Source organism: Acanthochromis polyacanthus, chromosome 9, assembly GCF_021347895.1.
Source record: "Acanthochromis polyacanthus isolate Apoly-LR-REF ecotype Palm Island chromosome 9, KAUST_Apoly_ChrSc, whole genome shotgun sequence".
NCBI lineage: Eukaryota > Metazoa > Chordata > Actinopteri > Pomacentridae > Acanthochromis > Acanthochromis polyacanthus.
In genome coordinates, this window is record NC_067121.1 from 33,805,524 (window position 1) to 33,825,510 (window position 19,987).

General features: G+C 39.0%; 1 protein-coding gene across 3 annotated transcripts; it reads right to left on the minus strand.

The window, feature by feature from the left end:
- Positions 1–800: 800 nt before the first annotated feature.
- LOC110969466 (CTD small phosphatase-like protein) lies at positions 801–16,228 on the minus strand. Of its 3 annotated transcripts, XM_051953483.1 has the most exons (8): positions 15,081–16,228; positions 8,796–8,953; positions 8,538–8,570; positions 7,402–7,503; positions 6,490–6,546; positions 5,957–6,049; positions 5,218–5,407; positions 801–3,772 (listed from the first exon to the last, which is right to left on the minus strand). In XM_051953483.1, exons 1-8 carry the CDS (start codon positions 15,154–15,156, stop codon positions 3,648–3,650), a joined length of 834 nt encoding a protein of 277 aa, XP_051809443.1. In that variant the 5' UTR covers positions 15,157–16,228; the 3' UTR covers positions 801–3,647. The 3 variants fall into 3 exon arrangements, with proteins under 3 accessions (XP_051809443.1, XP_051809444.1, XP_051809442.1); XM_051953484.1 differs by lacking the exon at positions 8,538–8,570 and having other exon boundaries at positions 15,081–16,219; XM_051953482.1 differs by lacking the exons at positions 801–3,772; positions 8,538–8,570 and having other exon boundaries at positions 5,168–5,407; positions 15,081–16,221.
- Between the last annotated feature and the right edge of the window lie 3,759 nt (positions 16,229–19,987).

Consider the following 19,987-nt stretch of genomic DNA (forward strand, 5'->3'; position numbering starts at 1 on the left):
GGTCAAAATTGACACGTAAAGTTTGAAAATGTGGAAAAAAATATATTTTCACAGTGAAAACTTGCACATTTTCGGGGAAATTTTTGAGCATGTTTTAATGGAAAAAAAAATATTACAAAATGTTTAAGAACATTCACCAAAAAAATCCACCAAAATCCAGCGAAATTCGCTGGATTTTGGTGGATTTTTTGGTGAATGTTCTTAAAAGAAAATAGAAGTTCTACTGATATATATGTAATCACTTTAGATATTTTAAAGATTTTTTTTGGAAGATTTTTACTCATTTTTTGAAAATATTTACAAGAATTTTCTTGCCAAATTTGGGGGATTTTTTTTTAAAGTAAACTTTTAAGGAATTATTCACATTTTCTTCCTGAAGGTTTTGCAAATTTTCAGAAATTTGGGGAATTTTTTTTTTGCTGATTTTTTTCAGACAAGGAAACAATACTTTGTGGTGCCCGTAAATGAGGACAACAGGAGGGTTAAATGGACATAAATTCTCTCGTAAACCAGCTGAGTTGCCGCTGGACTGCTGACAGAAAACAAGCGACATTTCTCGATAAAAGTGTGCTTTATTGTGACAAGTCTAGAAGGAAATGAATGCCAAAAATAAATCAAATTGACTGTAAAGTTCTCTGAATAAAACACAGCAACACTCTGTCATTACTTGTGGTGTTAACAGATTGAATCAGGTCGATAGAACAACAGAATCCTCAGTCACAGCGGTCTAAAAGGATGATCTTTGGCATCAGTTCATGAGCCATGCCAGATGTTTCGAGAAAGCAGACATGACAAAATAGTTCTGATGAAGCCTTTTTATTAAGGAAAGCAAAAGAAAAAAACTGATGCTCAGGATGACACCACGCTGCCAACACTCAAAGTAAGCCAACAAGAACCAACAAGTGTTTATTAAAAAAAAAAAAAAAAAAAAGAAGTGAAGAACCTGACCCCCTGAAAAAAGCACAGTGACTTAAACTGAAGTGTTTTCAGAACTTTGGTGTTAAACTGAATACAAAATGATCAACATGTGATTGTGAGTGAGGTGGTACACAAAGGAGAAACACGAACGAGACGTCTGTGCGAAACACACTCGAAACCTGACTGAGATTTCTTACCAGCGGCAAGAGAGAAGGACTTTATGGATCTGAAAGAAAAGAAAAAGGGGGGGGGACAAAAAGCTGGATATAATGGGTAAATATGCAACTTTTCAAACCAAATACTGACAAAATGTAGGTAGAAAAATATCACAATGATACAAAGAACATTTTCAGAGAAAGGTTTTTCATCGAGAGGTTGAGAAGAGTCGCTTCTTATAAAAGGACATTGCACTGAAACCACCGTCGTGTGCTGAACACTCACTACCAACAGAAATGCTTATGTAAAAGACAGATCATTTTCAATACGCCAGAAGGAGCAGCAGCAGCCTTTCAACAAGAACAAAAAAGCAACAAAAACTGGTTGGAAATTATGAAGTAGTGTAGGTGTTTCAAATGCAACACCGTGACCCATAAACCAAGCAATAAAATAAGGTTTGTTGAATCCCTAGATGGCACCGCTGAGCTTCGTTTGATTGTTTCACCCACCTGAGCCACATACGGTCTACATATATGGCCGAGCTGTTTTCACACTCCAGAGGAAAATGCTAAAGAGACAACGCTCAAACACGTAGATGCAACCGTGGAATTAATGAAGAAACATTGCTTTGTGCCTCCGCAGGCAGTAAGGCATCAATGCCACGATGAGGTTCTTCACAGTCCGTTTGCAGTGGCCCGGTAGTGTCGGATTCAGAGCTGGACCCCAACATTTGGAGGACTGAGCGCCCATCTGCGGGCTTGGAAGGCGTCCGCTTTACTTCCCTCTACAACAAAACCTGTCAACGTAGTTAACTACACAACGTCGCTTGGCTGCCGACCGAGCAACATTCAAGTTGTTTCAGCGCTTAAAAATGAATTTGATTCGAAAAGATTAAACTATACACGTCCAGATTTTGGATCAAATGATGTGAAAATGAATATTTGGATGTTTTTTTAATTAACACTGAATGCAATTGTGATAACCAGACCAGCCTCACTGTTAACAAACCTCCACTGGCCAGCTTTGTCAAGTGCTCCACACACTCAAACCAAACGGTTGGGATGGAAGCTCCCCTCCCTCCCTTCCCAAAAAGGTTATTGCCATGGTAGCTGATGTTGCAGCATTCAGTTTGCTGGGCTCCTCTCAAACGTAGGCACTGAGGTGAACAGCAGTTTGAAAAGTAAAGAGTCTGTGAAGAAAAAAAAAACACTCTCCACCTGTTTAAATCAGAAGGAGAGCGGCTCCATTTCAACACTGTTCAAACTCCATCCAACACTAAAGTCTACTCCCTAAAGACATCATGAAAAAATAAAAACATGGCACTCAATCCTATTTGCTGTAAGATCCCAGACCATTTGAAACAACAAAAGGACACCTTTTGCCAATTTTGGAGAAAGATCATCCCCAAAGGGTGAAGCTGCACCAATTATGTGCCAAAAATAATTAAAAGAAGAAAAAAAAAAACTGGGCTAAAAGCGTCCCATCCAATGACAGACGAGGATCTGTGGACATTAAAAACATAGAATAAAACAAGAATAAAGCCTAGAATGCTATACTTAGTACTAAAGGTTTAACAGTTGTAGCTCAACCCCGGTAAGATATGAAGCCTGTTAAAAAATAATTTCCTTATTTGGCAAATAATAAAATGAGATAAAATGGGGACAGACAGAGAAAAAAAATAAATGGCACAGTTTTATCAGAGCTTTCAGATCAAATTATCAAACACAGAAAAAACTACTGTACTCGCAGGTGGGGCGTGAAGTTCACAACTGCAAACATACTCCTTAGCCTAAAACAAATGAACTATTTCTACGTATAATGAAAGCAGAAAGAAACAAAGTCACATCTATATAATGGCACAAGCATACTGAGAAAATAAAGAATACTATGAGTCAATTGCCCAGCGTTTGATGGTCAAAGAAAGTGGAGTAAAACTTTTATATAAAGATACTTCTGTGTCCACTTTAAAGCATACTGTGTGAAAAGACTGAAGTACTCTGGAAATATGCCACGTACAAAATATTTCCCCATATAAACAACATTCACACAAGGCACTTCATTCAGTAAGAAAAGAGAATCACAGTCCTTTCTACGACCAGAAACTGCCTGCATAGCAACAATATGAGGACAAAATCTTTGTGTTGTACCACAAAACAAGTCTCAGACAAAGAGATGCTCCCATTTTTTTCTTTTTTTTGGTTTTAAAATAAGCACTTCACCCAATAGTAAAACTTTCTTGATTTGAAAATAAAGACCAGAGTTCGTTCCTCTTAATATTTTGCCCCGATACTATCAGCTTAGGACGCTCTGTGCATTTTCTGGTGTGGGTTTTTTGTGAGACACAGTGCTCCTGGGATATTTAAATATTGTCGTATGTTGATGGCACTCAGAAGGCAGCCGGTCACCAGGAGATGAGATCAGAGACATGAAGGTTTCCACAGTGACACTCCAGGGGCCTCTCGGGGCGCAGTGTGGGAGGATCTGCCTGAGTCTGAGAGATGTGGCTGTAGAAAGGGGCAGAGATCGGCAGACGGGAGGATGGAGAGCAACAGGCGGCGCCGCGCTGTGTCCTGCTACCTGCTTCTCAGATTCTGCAGGACTCCGTAAACCTCTTCTTCTTTGCTGAGTCCCTCAAAGAAAGGCAGCAGGTCCAGGAGTTCTGTGTCATTCATGTCGTCAAACCAGGACTGAACTGGACCTGTGGAGACGAGAGAACCGCCGACAGTCACCAACGAGGCAGACGTTCAACACCAGACTTGGCAGTGACTTGAGAACAATAGTTATCAAAAAAAAGGGACCTTAAAGAAAGAAATGCATGTTAAAAAAAAAGCCAGCCATGGATTCAGACATATATGGAGCCACAAAATGAAAACTTTTTTTTTGGCCAAATCAGATAGAAGTTATCTAAATGTAACTGACTGAATATTTTCTGTGACAAATACATATGTCGTAATAATAATTCTATTTATATAGCACCTTTAAGAAGAACATTTGAAGTGGTTTGACAGTTAACCCTTTAAGCTTCAGTCAATTCCAGCCGTTTTCAGTACAAAAAAATCGCTAATATTCTATTTTTAAATAAAAAAAATTACGAAAAATACAGGGAATATTGGACGGGTATCGCGAGGTGCATTTCCTTGAAAATGACCGATTCTGGGATTTTATACTGACTTCAGGACATGTTTTGGATAAAATAGTTTACTGGCTTGTGTCATCTGGATGTAAAAGGTTGGATTATGGCCGTTTTTTATGGAATCTTTTTTTTTGTGTGTAATAATAAACCCGGAAATGTGAGTCGCGCTGTGTGCGTTGAAGCCGTGTATAGAGAACGGATGGATGAATATTTGTTTTTGTCGGACAAATGTGTTTTTCTCACCCGCTGTGGTAATCGCATCTGAAAGTGGTTTATACCGGCGGATTCATGAGAATCTAAGCTTTCCATCGGCGTATAGTGTTTGTATAATTGTGTTTGCAGCCGTCGGACATTCCTGAAATTCCTATGCAAATTAGTAGGTGTACCGCCGGCGGTACACTGAAGCTTAAAGGGTTAAAACATGCAACACAGAGACAATCAAACAAGACATAGGAGACAAGTCAGAGCAGTTAATTAAAAAAATAGTAAAAATGACAATAAATTAAATGAATAATTAGCTTGATTAGCAATCATAACAACAAAAGAACTAGGCAGTTTAAAAATTAAAGAATAAGACTGAAGGTTAACATTAGAAATTAAAGTAAAAGAAGTCAGAGAATTTAAAAATTAGAGATAACATCACACTAAAGAACCATGCGGCTAGAAGTAAAATAAAACAAAAGAACATCTAAAATAAACAGAACAGTCAGATGAGTAAATTGTCTCATCTGTGTTGTATTTTCTGTAGTATCAATTAATAAAAAAAAGAGCTGAGAGCAAATCATAAAAATACGATTTGTCATTTTCTGCATCACCGACTGAACTCAGACAGTTCATCTGCTCTAACTGCACAGCTTAGTTCAATGGTTTTACTAACGTACAGCTCAACACGTGTGCAGATTTAACAAACGCCTTCAGCTGAGAACATGCATCATAACAAGACAGCACACAGTGGCAGCTTGGGAAAATCCAATGTCAAAGAGATGTAGTTCTGATTGTGTTTGAAGAACTTACAGCATTTTCTGGATGGAAAATATAAGAAGCGGGTGAATTGTCCACAATGATAACGTTGCTGAGCTCTCGCCCCAGCCGGCTGAGGTCTTTCACGTAGTTCCCTCTGTGAAAGACGCACGATTCTCTGAAGAGTCGCGCTCGAAACACACCCCACTGGTCCAGCAGGTCTGCCACGGGGTCTGCATACTGTTAGAGCCAAACAAACAGAGAAATGTTTACCTGCTGTAAAAAATAATAAATGTTTCCACAGCATCAGCAATTTGACCGTTGCATGTTGTCTAGGCAAAAAGAAACACATTTTTCTGCTCACATGCTTCAACTACAAACAGAACAACTTGCAAAAACTAAATGCTACACTATTATTCCAAAGGGAGGCAAAGCATCTTGTCGGTCATCGCTAGGAACAATGACGCGTCAGGAAATACTACACTATGACACAACTAAGCACCACCAACTCCGACCTTTGGCTCAGCGTAGGAATATCTGATGCTACAACAGTACTGGTCACATGACATGGCTGTTTCTGGGTCTCATTCATGAAACTTACCCATGCATTACTGGCTAAGATACAAATGAGACAGATGGAAAACGAAGCAGAGCAAGTGTGAAAAACCAGAAAGCAAGAGCAGCTGAAAGTTAATGAATAATCAGTGCTGTTCATGGTTCCACACGTGTCACTTTGTTTGTAACCAAAACACGTGTCAGAGCAGAAAGCATGTCCACGTGGAAACACACCTTGGCAAGGCTTGCTGTGAAGAGCACACATTCAAACAGCTCTCCCATCTTTTGAAGAAACTCATCCACATGGGGTCTTTTCAGCACATACACCTGCAAGACAGAGGACAGACTTTAGGTTTAAAAATGGAGAAAAAAAAACGTATTCTAACGGGAGTGTCAGCCAAACACTGTTAGCACAACATCAGTGAGGAGGATGATCAACTTCCACAATCGTTTACAGCTCAACAAGACTGTATGATGACACATTTCACAAAATTGCAACAAAAGAATCCCTGATAGTCATTTCTTGCATTATTAAACATCTTCGGCTTGTTGACACCGTCTCACTCACAGTTCAGATATCCCTCTCCATTCGTCCAGTGGCTGCCATCCAGTGCAAGTAATCATGAATAGGCCAACCAGGATACACACAGCCTATCCTGGATTACTTGAACTGGATAACAGTCATTCTCTTCAGGATCTTCTTATAGGAACATGACGGAATCCCCCCCCTAACAAAAATGGTTTACTTCACTATGTATGTACAATACCTGATGAACGGTACCATCAATCTCCACCGGCACAATGAAATCAGCATTGCTGATGGGCTGTGAGAAAAAACAAAAAACATACAGTGGTGTCACTTAAAGTGCTGCAGTAGTACCTCGGCTGAACAGCAGAGGTCACGCTAGTAAAACCAAAACTCTATTCGTAGACTGTCAAATCTACAGGAAGAAGAAACTAATGCATCTCTTTATTTTTTTGCCCAAACAGCCCCTCCTGGTTTCCCTCCTTCTGTAGCCTCTGGACTAATTTAACACAACACACAATGAATGTTCTTCTTCAGACAGAACTGGACCAACAGAGGTCAAGTTGAGGTTAAAACAGGGGAAAGAAACAGGAGCAGAATCAGCTCCAGACACAAGATATTCTTATATCTGCTGCACTTCAGAAAACTTATACACATGATAATGTTTGTTACAGCTAAAGAAGACGCTGCACTAACAGCAGCTGGTGGCCATCATCAGCCTCGTACTCTGCCTTTCCGATTACAATCCAGCACTTGTTGTAAAGGTACAATCAGTCCTGTAATATTGCTCTTGTTTTTACTACAGCACATCTTCCACCACCTGCTCCTTTCGTTGCTTTGTTTACACAGTGATCTAATGGATTCAACATAGCTCTGCCTTCCTGCACACTACTGGCTCAGCTTTGGATTTTAAAAGGTAAAGATAATTATAGAGTATTTTTTACTCTCACTACAAGGCTTACTGTAGTTTACAGTGATGTGGGTGAATACAGAAGGATAATCCATTCGCTATTCTTAAGGAAACAAATTAGGACTGTCAAGGTACTGATGATTACATAACTCAAAAAGGAAAAGCGTGACCCCATTCACACATGCACTGTGTGGGTAACTACTTCACAGCTACACAGAACATCAATAGGAAACCTCTTCTCACCTTAAATGAGCTGTGGACCAGTGTTTCATCCAAGTCAATTACCACACACTTTTTGCCATAGTCGGATATTTTCATCTCTGGAAGGAGGTATTTGGCTGGTGGCTGTGGGGAGGACGAGGCAGAAAACGTCACACACACTAAGGGAAAGTGAAAGTTTATGAGAGAGGACAGGCAGAGACAAAGAGAAAGACAGCATAAACTCTGCATAAAGTAACGTCTAAGGCTGAGCAAAAATAAGCCAAAACCGTGTTAGGAAGAAGCATTTTCGGGAGAGCAATCAAACTGAAATCAAGCCATTTGTAGAATGAGGAGTTTAATGGGCCCAAAGCGTCAAAATGAAACTCTCGAAAATTCCTCATCAGTGGATTGCGACAGCCCAAGACTCGAGAAAGCAATGCTTCCGTAAATCCCCTTAGATTTTTGTCACATCTGTGGAGATTAAATGAAACTTCACACATTCTTACAGACGAAAGCCATGCAAAGGTTAGCTGCTGCAGTAAAGCAGTCTTACTTTCAATGTGAATATGTGAATAAACCTGATACGTTTGAAAACGTATGTGTGAATTTGACAGCATAAACTGACATGGAAACTATGCCTCAGTTGTATTTGAAAAGTTGAGTTCATTCAGGCACTTGTGGGCAATTTGACAGACTTGCTGAGGCTACAGATGAACAGATCACATCTAATTCTTTCCATGAGTGACAGGATTAGTCAGTTCCCCCTTTAGTTGAGGATGCAAACCAAAACACCAGGAGCTAGTGAGGAGATAAATCCTTACTCTCAACACAAGTGCATGGAAAATTAACACAACAAACAGATTTATTTCTTGCATGGAAGCTCCTGAGGTGAATAATAGAACCACTTAAAATGTTAGACAGTTAGTGTCACAGTATTTTTGGATGCATACCAACCACCGAGTGCCACTCAAGCAGATCAAGCACTGAGACATCATTTAAACTCATAGGTGAGCATACACCTTCCACACAGCCAGCGCTATGATCGGCTGAAAATGAACCGCGGTACAGTAGCAGAGCTAGAGCTCTCTGAGGAGCGCTGGAACCCACACAGACAGGATGTGCCAGCACCAGCCCACTCAGCCTGCATGCAAAGGAAAAGAAAAAAAGGCGATACATACACTAGGGACAGGGATGACCTCGACCTGGTCACACTACAACACAAGAGAGACAGACACGCACACACAAAAACAGGGTGAGGGGTAGGAAGAAGAACAAAAACAGAGAAAAAAAACAAAGGGTCCACAGAGATAAAAACAAAGAGAAAACACTATTCACACAAAAAGACAGTTTACAACAGATAAAAAACACTTGCAGACTAATATTTCTGCAGTCCAAAGCAGGACGACTGGCACGTGTTCAGTGGAACATCTGCTTACCTTGGGAGGCGATCCATTCTCCTCAACAGGTGGAGGCAGGGAGCTGGTGTTGGTGTTGGCGGCTGGCGGCTCTACATTGTAGTTGCGGAAGCAGCAGAAGAATGTGCTGAAGATGCTCCGGCTCCTCTGCTTCTTTAGGCTGCTGTTTGACTGGGATGCTGTCAAAATAACAGGAGGGGGTGGAAGAACGGAGGGTGAACAAGTGGATATGCAAATTGATGTTCTGTCATAAAAAATAAAATAAAAAAACGCAGCAGGCGGAAAGCTGGGAAGCATTTACATTTGGTTATTTGCATGCCAAGGTGTGAATGCTGCTTGAATAACTGGGAACAAACCGTTATGTGTTCATCACAATTTTCCTAAGTGACCAAAGCGGCGTGAGCTACACTCAATCACAACAATAGGTAAGACCTTGACAGTGTGATTAAATGGCATTAGCGTTGGTTTTGTTGACTGGCGCTGGCAGAACCACTGATCAGAAAATAACTTGGCTAGCCGGGTGACTTCATCAGTCACACACAGTGACAGCTCAGAGCACGCTCTGCTCCGATTGCAAATCGCCTCTCATACCAGGACTACGAAGCAGGCCTAAATCAGACACTGAGCTTTTATTAATAGTGACAAGTTGGAAGCTGCATGCTCCTCCCTCCTCCTTTTTTTTCACTGTTGTGGCTCCCATCACCTGATTGGCCTAGAAGCCTCCATTTTGAAGGCTTGCTTACATTTCCCTCCCACGTTACAGCTGGCAGGTGAGTGACTGAAGCAGCCTGGACATGCACAAGAGAGGAGGAGGAGGAGGAGGAGAGGGAGGAGGTGGGAGGCCCTCAGACCCCATAGAGCCTATACAAGGCTGCATTCCTCTCCACCCATTAGTCCCCCTGCGCCACCCCACCAGAATGCTTTTGCAACTGAAGACCAGTGAAGAGCAAAGAGCATTGTGTCATGTCTTTTGGCATCTCGATATTGTGCCATCCAATAGTTCTGACCTTTGACAAATATCCATTAAAGCTTTGTCATAGGAAACACAACAGACTTTAGAACGCTCTTACAAATATCAGAATTATTGCTCCAATATTCAAGCATATATTGTCAAGCATATATTTATTGATTCTCAAAATAATATGCCAGAGTTTCTTATCATTAATTGCAATGGCAAAAGGTAGAGGAACCATACAATTAGTTTTGCTTCAGCTCTGTATCTTCCAGGTAAAATATTCAGCAGGAGCATCACACCAGAAGTATCTGCATTGACAGACTAACAGTATATCACAGCTACAACCATCTCCCCCAATCTTTCTGTCTTCTACCTCCATCACTGATTTCCAGTAACGTTAATTACAGTCTTTCAAGCAAGGGCATGCTGTGCTGGGTATTTAAGATATATCTTATCAGTGGCATACGCTCCTTGACTCCAAGACAAGTTAAGTACAACATGCATCCACCAACACAGAAATAACATTAAAAAAAAATTAGTGACTATTCTGAGCAACTTGCAACTGAAACACACAAAATACCTGATACTACCCAATATTTCCAGAACACGATAGGCAAAATACCAAAAATTTATTCAGCACTACAACAACCACCAAAGCAATAAACTGTTCTAGAGATTAGTTTGGAAATTGGCACATTATCAACGAGTTCATATGTTTTCTGTGTTGTCCTTGCTTTACTTAGAGCACAACACTGCAAGAGAATCATACTAGACATATGAAGCGTTGATAAATCTAAAAATAACCCGATCAGCACCACACCACTTCTGTTTCTTTATTAAACTGGACTTTGTCTTTTCATTTCAGCTCTGTATTAGCGCTGCTGTGTAAAACTGGGACAGTGAGGCAGCTTCCTGTGACTCATCACTACAACCAGTTGCAGTATTGATCCCAACACAAAGACCCTCAGAAATTTCCCAGGATGTCTGAGTCATACACGGCACAGGACTGGGTCTGAAATACATCACTGACCTGGGGTGAATGGAGGGCTGGAATTCAGTAATGAGAAGGTGAATTAGCACAAATAAATAATTAAAAGTTCAATGTCTTTAGTCATATCCTTCTCACAACACATTCCCACAAAATAACAACTGTTTATTAGACAAATATTCACTGTGTTGTTGTAATTGGTCTGATTTCTTTCAGCACATCCGGCTCTGGGCAGTACAGCAGTAAGAACACACCATCGCTCATTTATCAGTAGGTGTGACAACAGCTTTCAGAAAGGGTCTGAGGAAGAAAAGTGTCTGAAGAATCAGTCCCCAGTCTCTCGCTGAGGAGTGTATGTACAGTCCTGGACTCATAGGTGGGTTTGTGATTGTTGACACATCATATAGCTCAGGCTAAGGTTTAGTCCAGCACAGTGAGAAGCGTCATCGCTCTCACATTACCGGCTGCAAGCAGTGCAGTGCAACCTTAAAGCTTTCTATTTGTTCTAGGTGATGCACTGACCATCTGTCAGAATAATACTAAACCTCTTTCAGTCCACTAATTTTCTACAGTTGAATATGTTCAGCATATACACTCACTGTTGAAGTTAAGCTACATTAATCTCTAGAAAGAAAATCAGCAAGGTAAATCTGCAAACGATGAAAGAAAGTCTCCCATCAACGAGAAAAGCTGTGAGCATAAATGAAAATATTGGCAGAGTACCAAAGGATTAAGATCTTGTTCTAAAACAGAGTGTGACATTAATAGTAAGAAAACATTTGTTTTTTTTAAAATGTCATACACTGTGAAGAACACAATCTACAGACTGTGCTGGAAACAGTTATTGCCAGAGACATTACTACAAATACATAGTTTTTTAAGCAACAGAATGCCGTTGTGTCTGCAAAACAGCTATCAGATCTCGTTGTGAACCATTACTGAGTCTCTGCCTCCACAACTAATGTAAACTTAGAACTTTAAGGTGCAATAAATGTAATGCCAATATCACCAAAGGTTGTCTAACCACCAAACACCATCACAAAGTGGAACATGCTGTTTAAAAAAAAAATACTGCTTTGATTAAAACCTAAATCATGAACACCTGGAAATTAGAACATTATCAAAACTTGGGACATTGATGGCAAATAATATGCAAACATACATTTATGCATTTTTAACATTAAATTAAAGCATTTCAGAAATTAAACATAAAATGTGTATTTTTTCAGACATATTTGTTGTTTCTATTGTTTGAATTTGAATGTTTTTATGCTATTATTGTGTCTGTGTGAACATTTTAATATGCTATTTAAAGCACATTAAAATGACGTTGCATATGAAATGTGCTACACAAATAAACTTTCAATATATGTGATGCTTACGTTTTCCTATCTAAAGACGCCTAATGTGTTCAGGAGCTCGTAAGGTCTCTGACATCAAACCCCAACAAGTAAACTAGAAGAATGTCACCACACATGACTATACCAGAGTATTTATTATAAAGGATGGATCAAGCAAGAGGCATCCATCCATTTCACAGATGCATGAATTAAATAACATCCCAATGCAAACAATCTCAACAGAATGGTGGCTTAACCCCCAACACCCTTCAAAATCCCAACAAAACCCACCAAGATTGCTTGGTAGCCTTTTCTTTTAACTCTGTGTTTTCTAAACTAAGCCTAGAATATCTGTGAAAGTCAAGAAAATGATCATCGTCATCTTTGTATGTAGTTATACTTGGCCCTGAGGTCAGTGGTGCCCTGGCCAGCAGGGCAGCCAGTCTATATATAGGCTACCAGAGTGAAAGGCAGGCACATGTTGTAAGACAGCCAGTCGAAGAACACCAAGAGCAAAGGTGGTCAATTTTTGTCCAGACAGTCTGGAGCCTGTTCAAGGAATGGTAGACTACCTATTAATTCCTGCAGGACAGCTGGTGGGATGGGCTTCAAGTTGGGTGATTTACAATTTATAAGGGACAGTCAAATCAATGACTGAGGGGAAAAAAGCTAAGAAGCCTGACACATAATCAGAGTCTGACATACTGTGTAGAAACACAGTATGTTGAATAAAAAAAAAAAACTTTTTCTCTCTTTTCAAAGTTATATATCTGACTCTGTTCTATATGTATGTGCATCCCTATGTACCTCACACTCAAATGTTGTCAATTTCAAAATGTTGAGAAGAAACGGGAGAATCGACCTTGGCCATACAATTCTTACAATGATGACAATATTTTAATTAGCCCCAAGGAAAGAATTCTGTATGACTCATTCTTAAGAGAAAAAGAAGAGGTAGGAAACATACTCCAACATCAAGGCTCTATTTTGACTGGTAATTTAATTTTCTCCTGCTTGACATATTCTCTTACTCGGGCCAACAGTCGGTGTTATTTCCTTGCAGAAATCAAATGCACAACAGTGAATTACCACTGTGAGATTGTACTGCTACCTAAATTCCTGTGCTGGTAAACTACGTGAGATCACGCTACAATAGAACCCATAGGAGCACAGAAATTTTATGACCTATGGTAGTCATCACACAATCAATTTTAAAAATCATTTGCTAATACTTTGCCACAAATAAAGTTTTAAGATCTACTATGACTAGCTACACAAGACAACAAAGTATATATTTTTCTACACATTTACTTGATTGCTAAATAAAAAAATACCAAATTATAAGTCTTTTAATTATCACTAAGTATCTCACAATAAGGAGATATACACATCATAGCCCCAAATGACACCACTTTTTTTTTTTTTTAAGATTTGCTTATAGTCACCAATCGAGAGCCAAAAATAAATTTACAAAAAACTACGGAAAGAACCAAGTTCTGCTTTTATGAAGACAAAGCTCACACTGTCTGGCATTTACACTGGAAATGACTCACGCCATTCTTACAATTTAATTTTAACCATTAGCAGATGAACTTTTCTACTTACTAACCACTTAACTGACAAATCATTTAAGCAGTACTCCAAGCACCAAATTGCTTCTCATAATATGCAAATAACTGTTTAATAATACCAGCAAAAACAACCACATCTTGATGATATTTTTACTGAGATATAAAGCTATTTTAAACCTGCTTATTACTGTAGAGACGTCTACCCATTTGTACAGCCATATATTGATATTGTCTAAGTCACCCTCCACCTGCAGCAATAATCCCCTTCAACTCCCACATACCTGCAATGATAATCCCCCATGACACTCACATATATTCAAGTCACATAGGATCTACAGTAGTTACTTTAGGACACTTTTGTAGCCTCAGAGGAAAACACATTGTTGTGCTTGAAAGACTTAAGTTCTCACATTACTGATGGTCTGAAAAGTGAGGTTTGAGATGCGATACTGATACACACCCCGTGGACCAGAGTGACCCGGAAAGTGTTCAAGTGTCCCAGGAATGACTATGAATGGATATTAGCAGATCAGGACTTGAAGAAAAAACAGGATCTGGACTGCAGATTATGCTGAAGTGAGATTGGAATAAACAATAATAAACAACGCCTGAGAATCAAAATGAGGACTGTATTCGAGGTGAAAAGGACATTTTAGTGGTGATAAAACTCAGAAATGGCAATGTTAACTGGTTCCCTGTTTATTTAGTAATAGACAAAAGAGCCAAGTCACACAATAATATGAAATCAGACAGCTTCAGTGCTGACAACACAGACAAAAACAGTCAGCAATGTCGATCTATGCATCTTACGAGGTGACCTAAGCCTTTGTGACACGTCTGATGATAAAACACTATCCTAATTTGCTTGAAATTCTACACTCAACATTACTGACAGCAGACAGTTCCCTTCCAACCTCATACTTGCTTCGTCCTGAATAACTTCCACTCTTAAAACTAAACCACCACGAACTTTTTAGCTTCTTGCGGTTGTGAATCACGCAGTGAATCACCTGTCAAATCACGTTCGTAGTCTAAGCACAAAAAGGAAGAGTGTACAATGCAAATATTTGGAAGCAAAGGTTAGTGTAACTGGTCTTAAGTTGTCGTGGACAGCTAGTTACTGTTTGACAAATTTGATCTTGTTGATTTAGCAAATGTTAACGTGATAAACGCACGCTGCAGCGCTCCTCATACTGAACACGCAGCAAACAAACGTCAGGGTAGTTAGGTAACTTACTCGGGACAAGGCCTCTCTCATAAACTTGTTGCGTGCTAAAGAGTTTAATGACCAACACAAGTTACGGTCCCATGTTTTGATAGGTGGCACACGCAGGCAACCAGTGTCCTCAACTACAACAACAGTTAGCAAGCGCGAATAAAAGCTAACGTCAGTTGAGAAAAGTAGTTAGCCAGCTAGCACTAGTTCTCCATCGTTAATTGACTTTTCCTTACCTTTTTCCTGGTTAAAGGATATTATTTCCTCCTCCTTCGGGTTGGAAACTTGGGTTATTATGGACATGTGGTCCATTTAGACGAGTAGATATTCCCGTTTTGTTTCCCACAATGTTATTCGTACTAGCGCGCTTGCTTCGTTTGCTAGCTACCGTTAGCTAGCCGTTTAGGATGAGCAGCTCGTCCACAAAGCCAGGAAACTGTCCGAGGCAAAGTGTTGTGGCAGCGGTGGTAGCCAGCCAGCTAGCACGGTGGTGAAGGGAAGCCAGTGACTGGCTGTCATTTATGGCTTTCCGAAAAATATCATCGCTACGAACAAGTCCGTTTGGGGGCAAACACCGACAGTGTGAGCGGATAAAGAAAAAAATAATAGAAATAAAAAAATTAAAAAACAGCGACTAAGTGAAGTTAGCAGGTAGCTCGGGTTAGCGAGTTAGCCGTGAAGCTCGGATCATCCAAAATATGAGGCCGTGTCTGGAACAGCGCTGAAAACACTAGGAAGCCCGTCGGATGACTGTTCTCGTCCATAAACGTGCAGTAAGTAGTTTAACGGTGGAGTTAGCGGACACTTTCAGGCAAACGGCTCATATCCAGTGGCCCTACATTCCCTGTGCAACATGGAGGCTTCATGTATTTTGAGTTGCATCTGAAGCGGGGGCACTCGGAGTGGGAGGGGGCGGTTTGTTTCTCTGATGGATTCTCTCAGGCAGCAGCACAAACTCGCCGCACTACATTGCTCAACCCATGCAGCTGGCTGGACGCGGCTTTCTCAAGCTTCCCCTGCTCTGTAATTACTGCTGGCGGCACGCAGCTCGTTATTATTAGCATTAAAACACATCCTTATAATATAACACACGTGGTGTAGCTGTGTGAGGTATATGAAGCCCTGCTATGGATCTGACATGCTGCCTGGAAAACAACAGCCTGTTTAACACACCAAGCAAATACTTGATGCTTATCCAAAAGCCCTCGGTGTGTTTTCATTAGCCTGCTGGAGGATTTCTGACAAACCGAGAGCGCCACCTCGTGTTTAAGAAAGGAGAATGCTTCAAAGAGACTGACTTTGGGAAATTAACCCTCCTGTTCTCATTTACAGGCACCAAAAATATTGTTTCTTTGTCTGAAAATAAACAAACAAAAATTCAGCAAAAAAAATCCCAAATTTCTGAAAATTTGCAAAACCATCAGGAAGAAAATTCCAATAATTCCTTCAAAGTTTCCCTTAAAAGTTTTGTATAAAACATTTCCCAAAATTTGGCAAGAAAATTCTTGGAAATATTTTCAAAAAATGATTAAAAGTGTTCCAAAAAATCCTAAAAATATCCTAAGTGATTACATATATATCAGTAAAACTTCAAATATTTTCTTTAAGAACATTCACAAAAAAATCAACCAAAATCCACAGAATTTCGCTGGATTTTGGTTGATTTTTTTTTGGTGAATGTTCTTAAAAAACATTTTTAACATTTCTTTTTTTTTCCACCACAAATGTTCAAAGATTTGCCAAAAACGTTGAAAATGTGGACACTAGAAGTTTCACTGTGAAAATATATACATTTTCCCACATTTTCAAACTTTGAAATGGACCCACGGGACGACACGAGGGTTACGTTGTTACACAGCATGAATATCCAATAAAGGGTGTAAACAATAAGACAACACAGAAATTAAGGTACAATGTGAAGGTACAATAAAATAAGATTAAAAAAATAAGATAAAAATATATAAAATATTATATAGAAAAAATCAAGAGTGACAGAATGTGCAAATGGCACAAATGTGCAAAAATAGACACAAGAAGGTGCAAAAAACGTTTACAAAACAAGACAAAAATAATAAAAAAGGCTACATTTCTTGTATGTTTTTGTTCAATATCCTTTCTATTCTTGTTGTTACAGTCAGGAACAGGTCCACAATGCATTTCATGGTGCCTTATACTATGCATAATTGTGTCTGTGATAAATAAAGGTCTTGAATCTTGCATTTATGTTTGATGTTAAATGTGGGTTTATGAATAGTTGCTGTAACTTTTTAAATTTGTGTATGTCTTTAAATGGAAAATTGGATCCCTTTTTTTGCAGGCTGGTAATATGATACACTGATACTAAATGATTCACAAAAAACTATGAGAAATCACAAAATTTTTCAGATAATGTTTTACCCTTTAATATGGTAGTATGTTCTGATGCCATCGTGTAAAGTGGACGTACATAAAAACACTTAATAAAAAAAATTAGAGGCAATTGCTGTGACCTGTTTGTAGGTAAAGTTATATTTCATTTAATGTTCTTTTTCATTGCTATAATTCAGATTTTGATACCACAGTGTAAAATGGACATATATATGTATATAAACATTTAATCCAAAATTTGAATGTTTCTCATTTGTATGTAAAGGCATTTTTCATTGAATATATTGTATGTTTGCATGTCTTCTTCTCAAATCTAAGGCAATCATATAATTCTGATTGTCACTCAAATACTGGAAAATGCTTCTAGGATACTCTGTGATCATAATAATAGAAAAACAGCCTGCATTTTTATTCACTGACATCAGTCGCAGTATGGGATTTGGAGTGGGTGGTTTGACGCCACATGACATTTTTAATTGTGTGCGTCTCAAGATAGAAAGTTGGGTCCCTTAGCGTAGGCTGCTAAGATGTTGCTTTGACTCAGAACCGGTAGTTTATGTGCAGAAATACTGATGAGAAACGAAAATATTAACAAACTCCTGAGATATTTTGTAATTTTTTAATGTGGTACTATATTCTAATGCTACAGTGTAAAGTGTACATTTATAAAAGCACTTAATCTAAGAAAAAATGGAAGTAGTTGCTGCATCATTTGTGGGTATAGTTAAGTTTCATTTAATGTTTGCATGTCTTCTTCTTGACATGTAAATAGAAACACCACATCCTAACACAAGAATGATGTATTCTATGATGTTTGCATGTCTTCTCCTCAAGTCTAAGGCAATAATATAATTTGATTGTCACTGAAATACTGGAGAAAGCCTCAAAGATACCATGTGATCATAATGATGCATTTCACTGCAGAAATTCACTGCATCATTCGCAGTATGGGATTTGGAGTGGGTGGTTTGAAGCCAAATGGCATTTTTAATTGTGTGTGTCTTAAGATAGACACACACAGATAGACAGTTGGTGTAGGCTGGTACAATGAGGTGTTCACAAAGGTTTTTTTTGGGAAACAGTGACAAAAACTATGTAAAATCATCTAATTCCTCAGGTATTTTTGTGACGTTTAGTGTCTTAGTATATTCTGATACCACAGTGTAGAGAGCATTTTGGGTTTATAATACTTGAATCTTGCTTTTTTGGCTTCCAGTTGGTAAAGTTGGACTGGTCTACAAATGTAGACTTCATCTACAAAAAGGGCCAGAGCCAACTGTTTTGCCTCAGAAGACTTCGATCATCAGACATCTGCAGTAAGATGCTGCAGATGTTTTATCAGTCTGTGGTAGCAAGTGTCCTGTTTTATGCTGCAGTCTGCTGGGGAGGCAGTATAAAGAACAAGGATGCAAGGCGTCTGAACAAACTGATTAAAAAAGCTGGCTCTGTGGTTGGAATGAAATTGAACATATTGGAGGATGAGGTGGAGAGACGGGCACTTAGAAAGATGGAGGCCATTTTGACAAACCTGAATCATCCACTTCACATCTGTCTCAATGAACAACAAAACATCGGTGGACGGCTCCTATCCCTGTGCTGCAGGACAGAAAGATTCAGGAAATCTTTCTTGCCATTGGCAATCAGACTGTTTCATTCAAAAGTAAATAGATGAGACCAGGCAATTGAATTTCCCTCCGGGGATGAATAAAGTCATTGTATTGTATTGTATTGTATTGTATTGTATTGTATTGTATTGTATTGTATTGTATTGTATTGTATTGTATTGTATTGTATTGTATTGTATTGTATTGTATTGTATTGATGATGGAGAGGCAGTTATGGAGTTGGACTCAGAATCTGACATTTCTGACACCTCAGATGATGAGGACTCAGATTATCGTCCAACTGGAGGTGCCAGTCATCCAATTAAAATCCATTTCTCCTAACTGAACAGGATCAGTCAGACACAGAAGATTCCTCTGATGAGTCCTCTTAAGAAGAGAATAAAGTCCAAACCATGTTCAGCTGAATGAGTCGTAAGGAACTCTTACTGGAGCTAGTTACCCCCCACCCAGAGCACAACACTAAGCCATAATATCCTGAGAAGTCTGTCAGAGCCTGCACCGGGCCTTACCACCACTGTCTCACCAAAACATGCATCACTGATAAAATCATACGAGATGTGATGATGTACACAAACTTGTAGGGACGGAGAGCAGCAACAGCTGGAGGAAAAGAGTGGAAAAATGTCAACAAAATGGATGTTGACATTCTTCTACTGCTGTTCTGTGTAACATTCTTTTACAGTTATCAGAACGTTCAAAATCTGTTATAAAGTGAAAAACAAACATTTCAAACAGTAGAAAGTGGTTCAGACTAGAAAAATCCACAATCTTCTGTGCTTTTTAAGTATTTATCATCACAATATACAGTATATATTGAGAATATATGTTTTTTAAGTTCATTTCAGTTCTTGCTTTGTTCAAACACCTTAAAATATACGTATATTGAAAAAAATAACTGAATGAGCTCAACCATCATTGCCAGAACTCAAGTTTTTAAAAGTCTTAAGTGGTCTTAAATAGACACTTTAAGTTTGATTAACTAGACATTAGCAACACTCATTTATTTACATTAAGTAGACAAGAAAAGATGAGTTGGTTTGACAAAATTGTTTATTTTTGCGTATGTTTACTTGTCAAGTCTGATCCATTCATGCAGTTTTCAAGATTCACATACGACATGTGTAGTGAAATGCATCCACTGTTCCATAAGG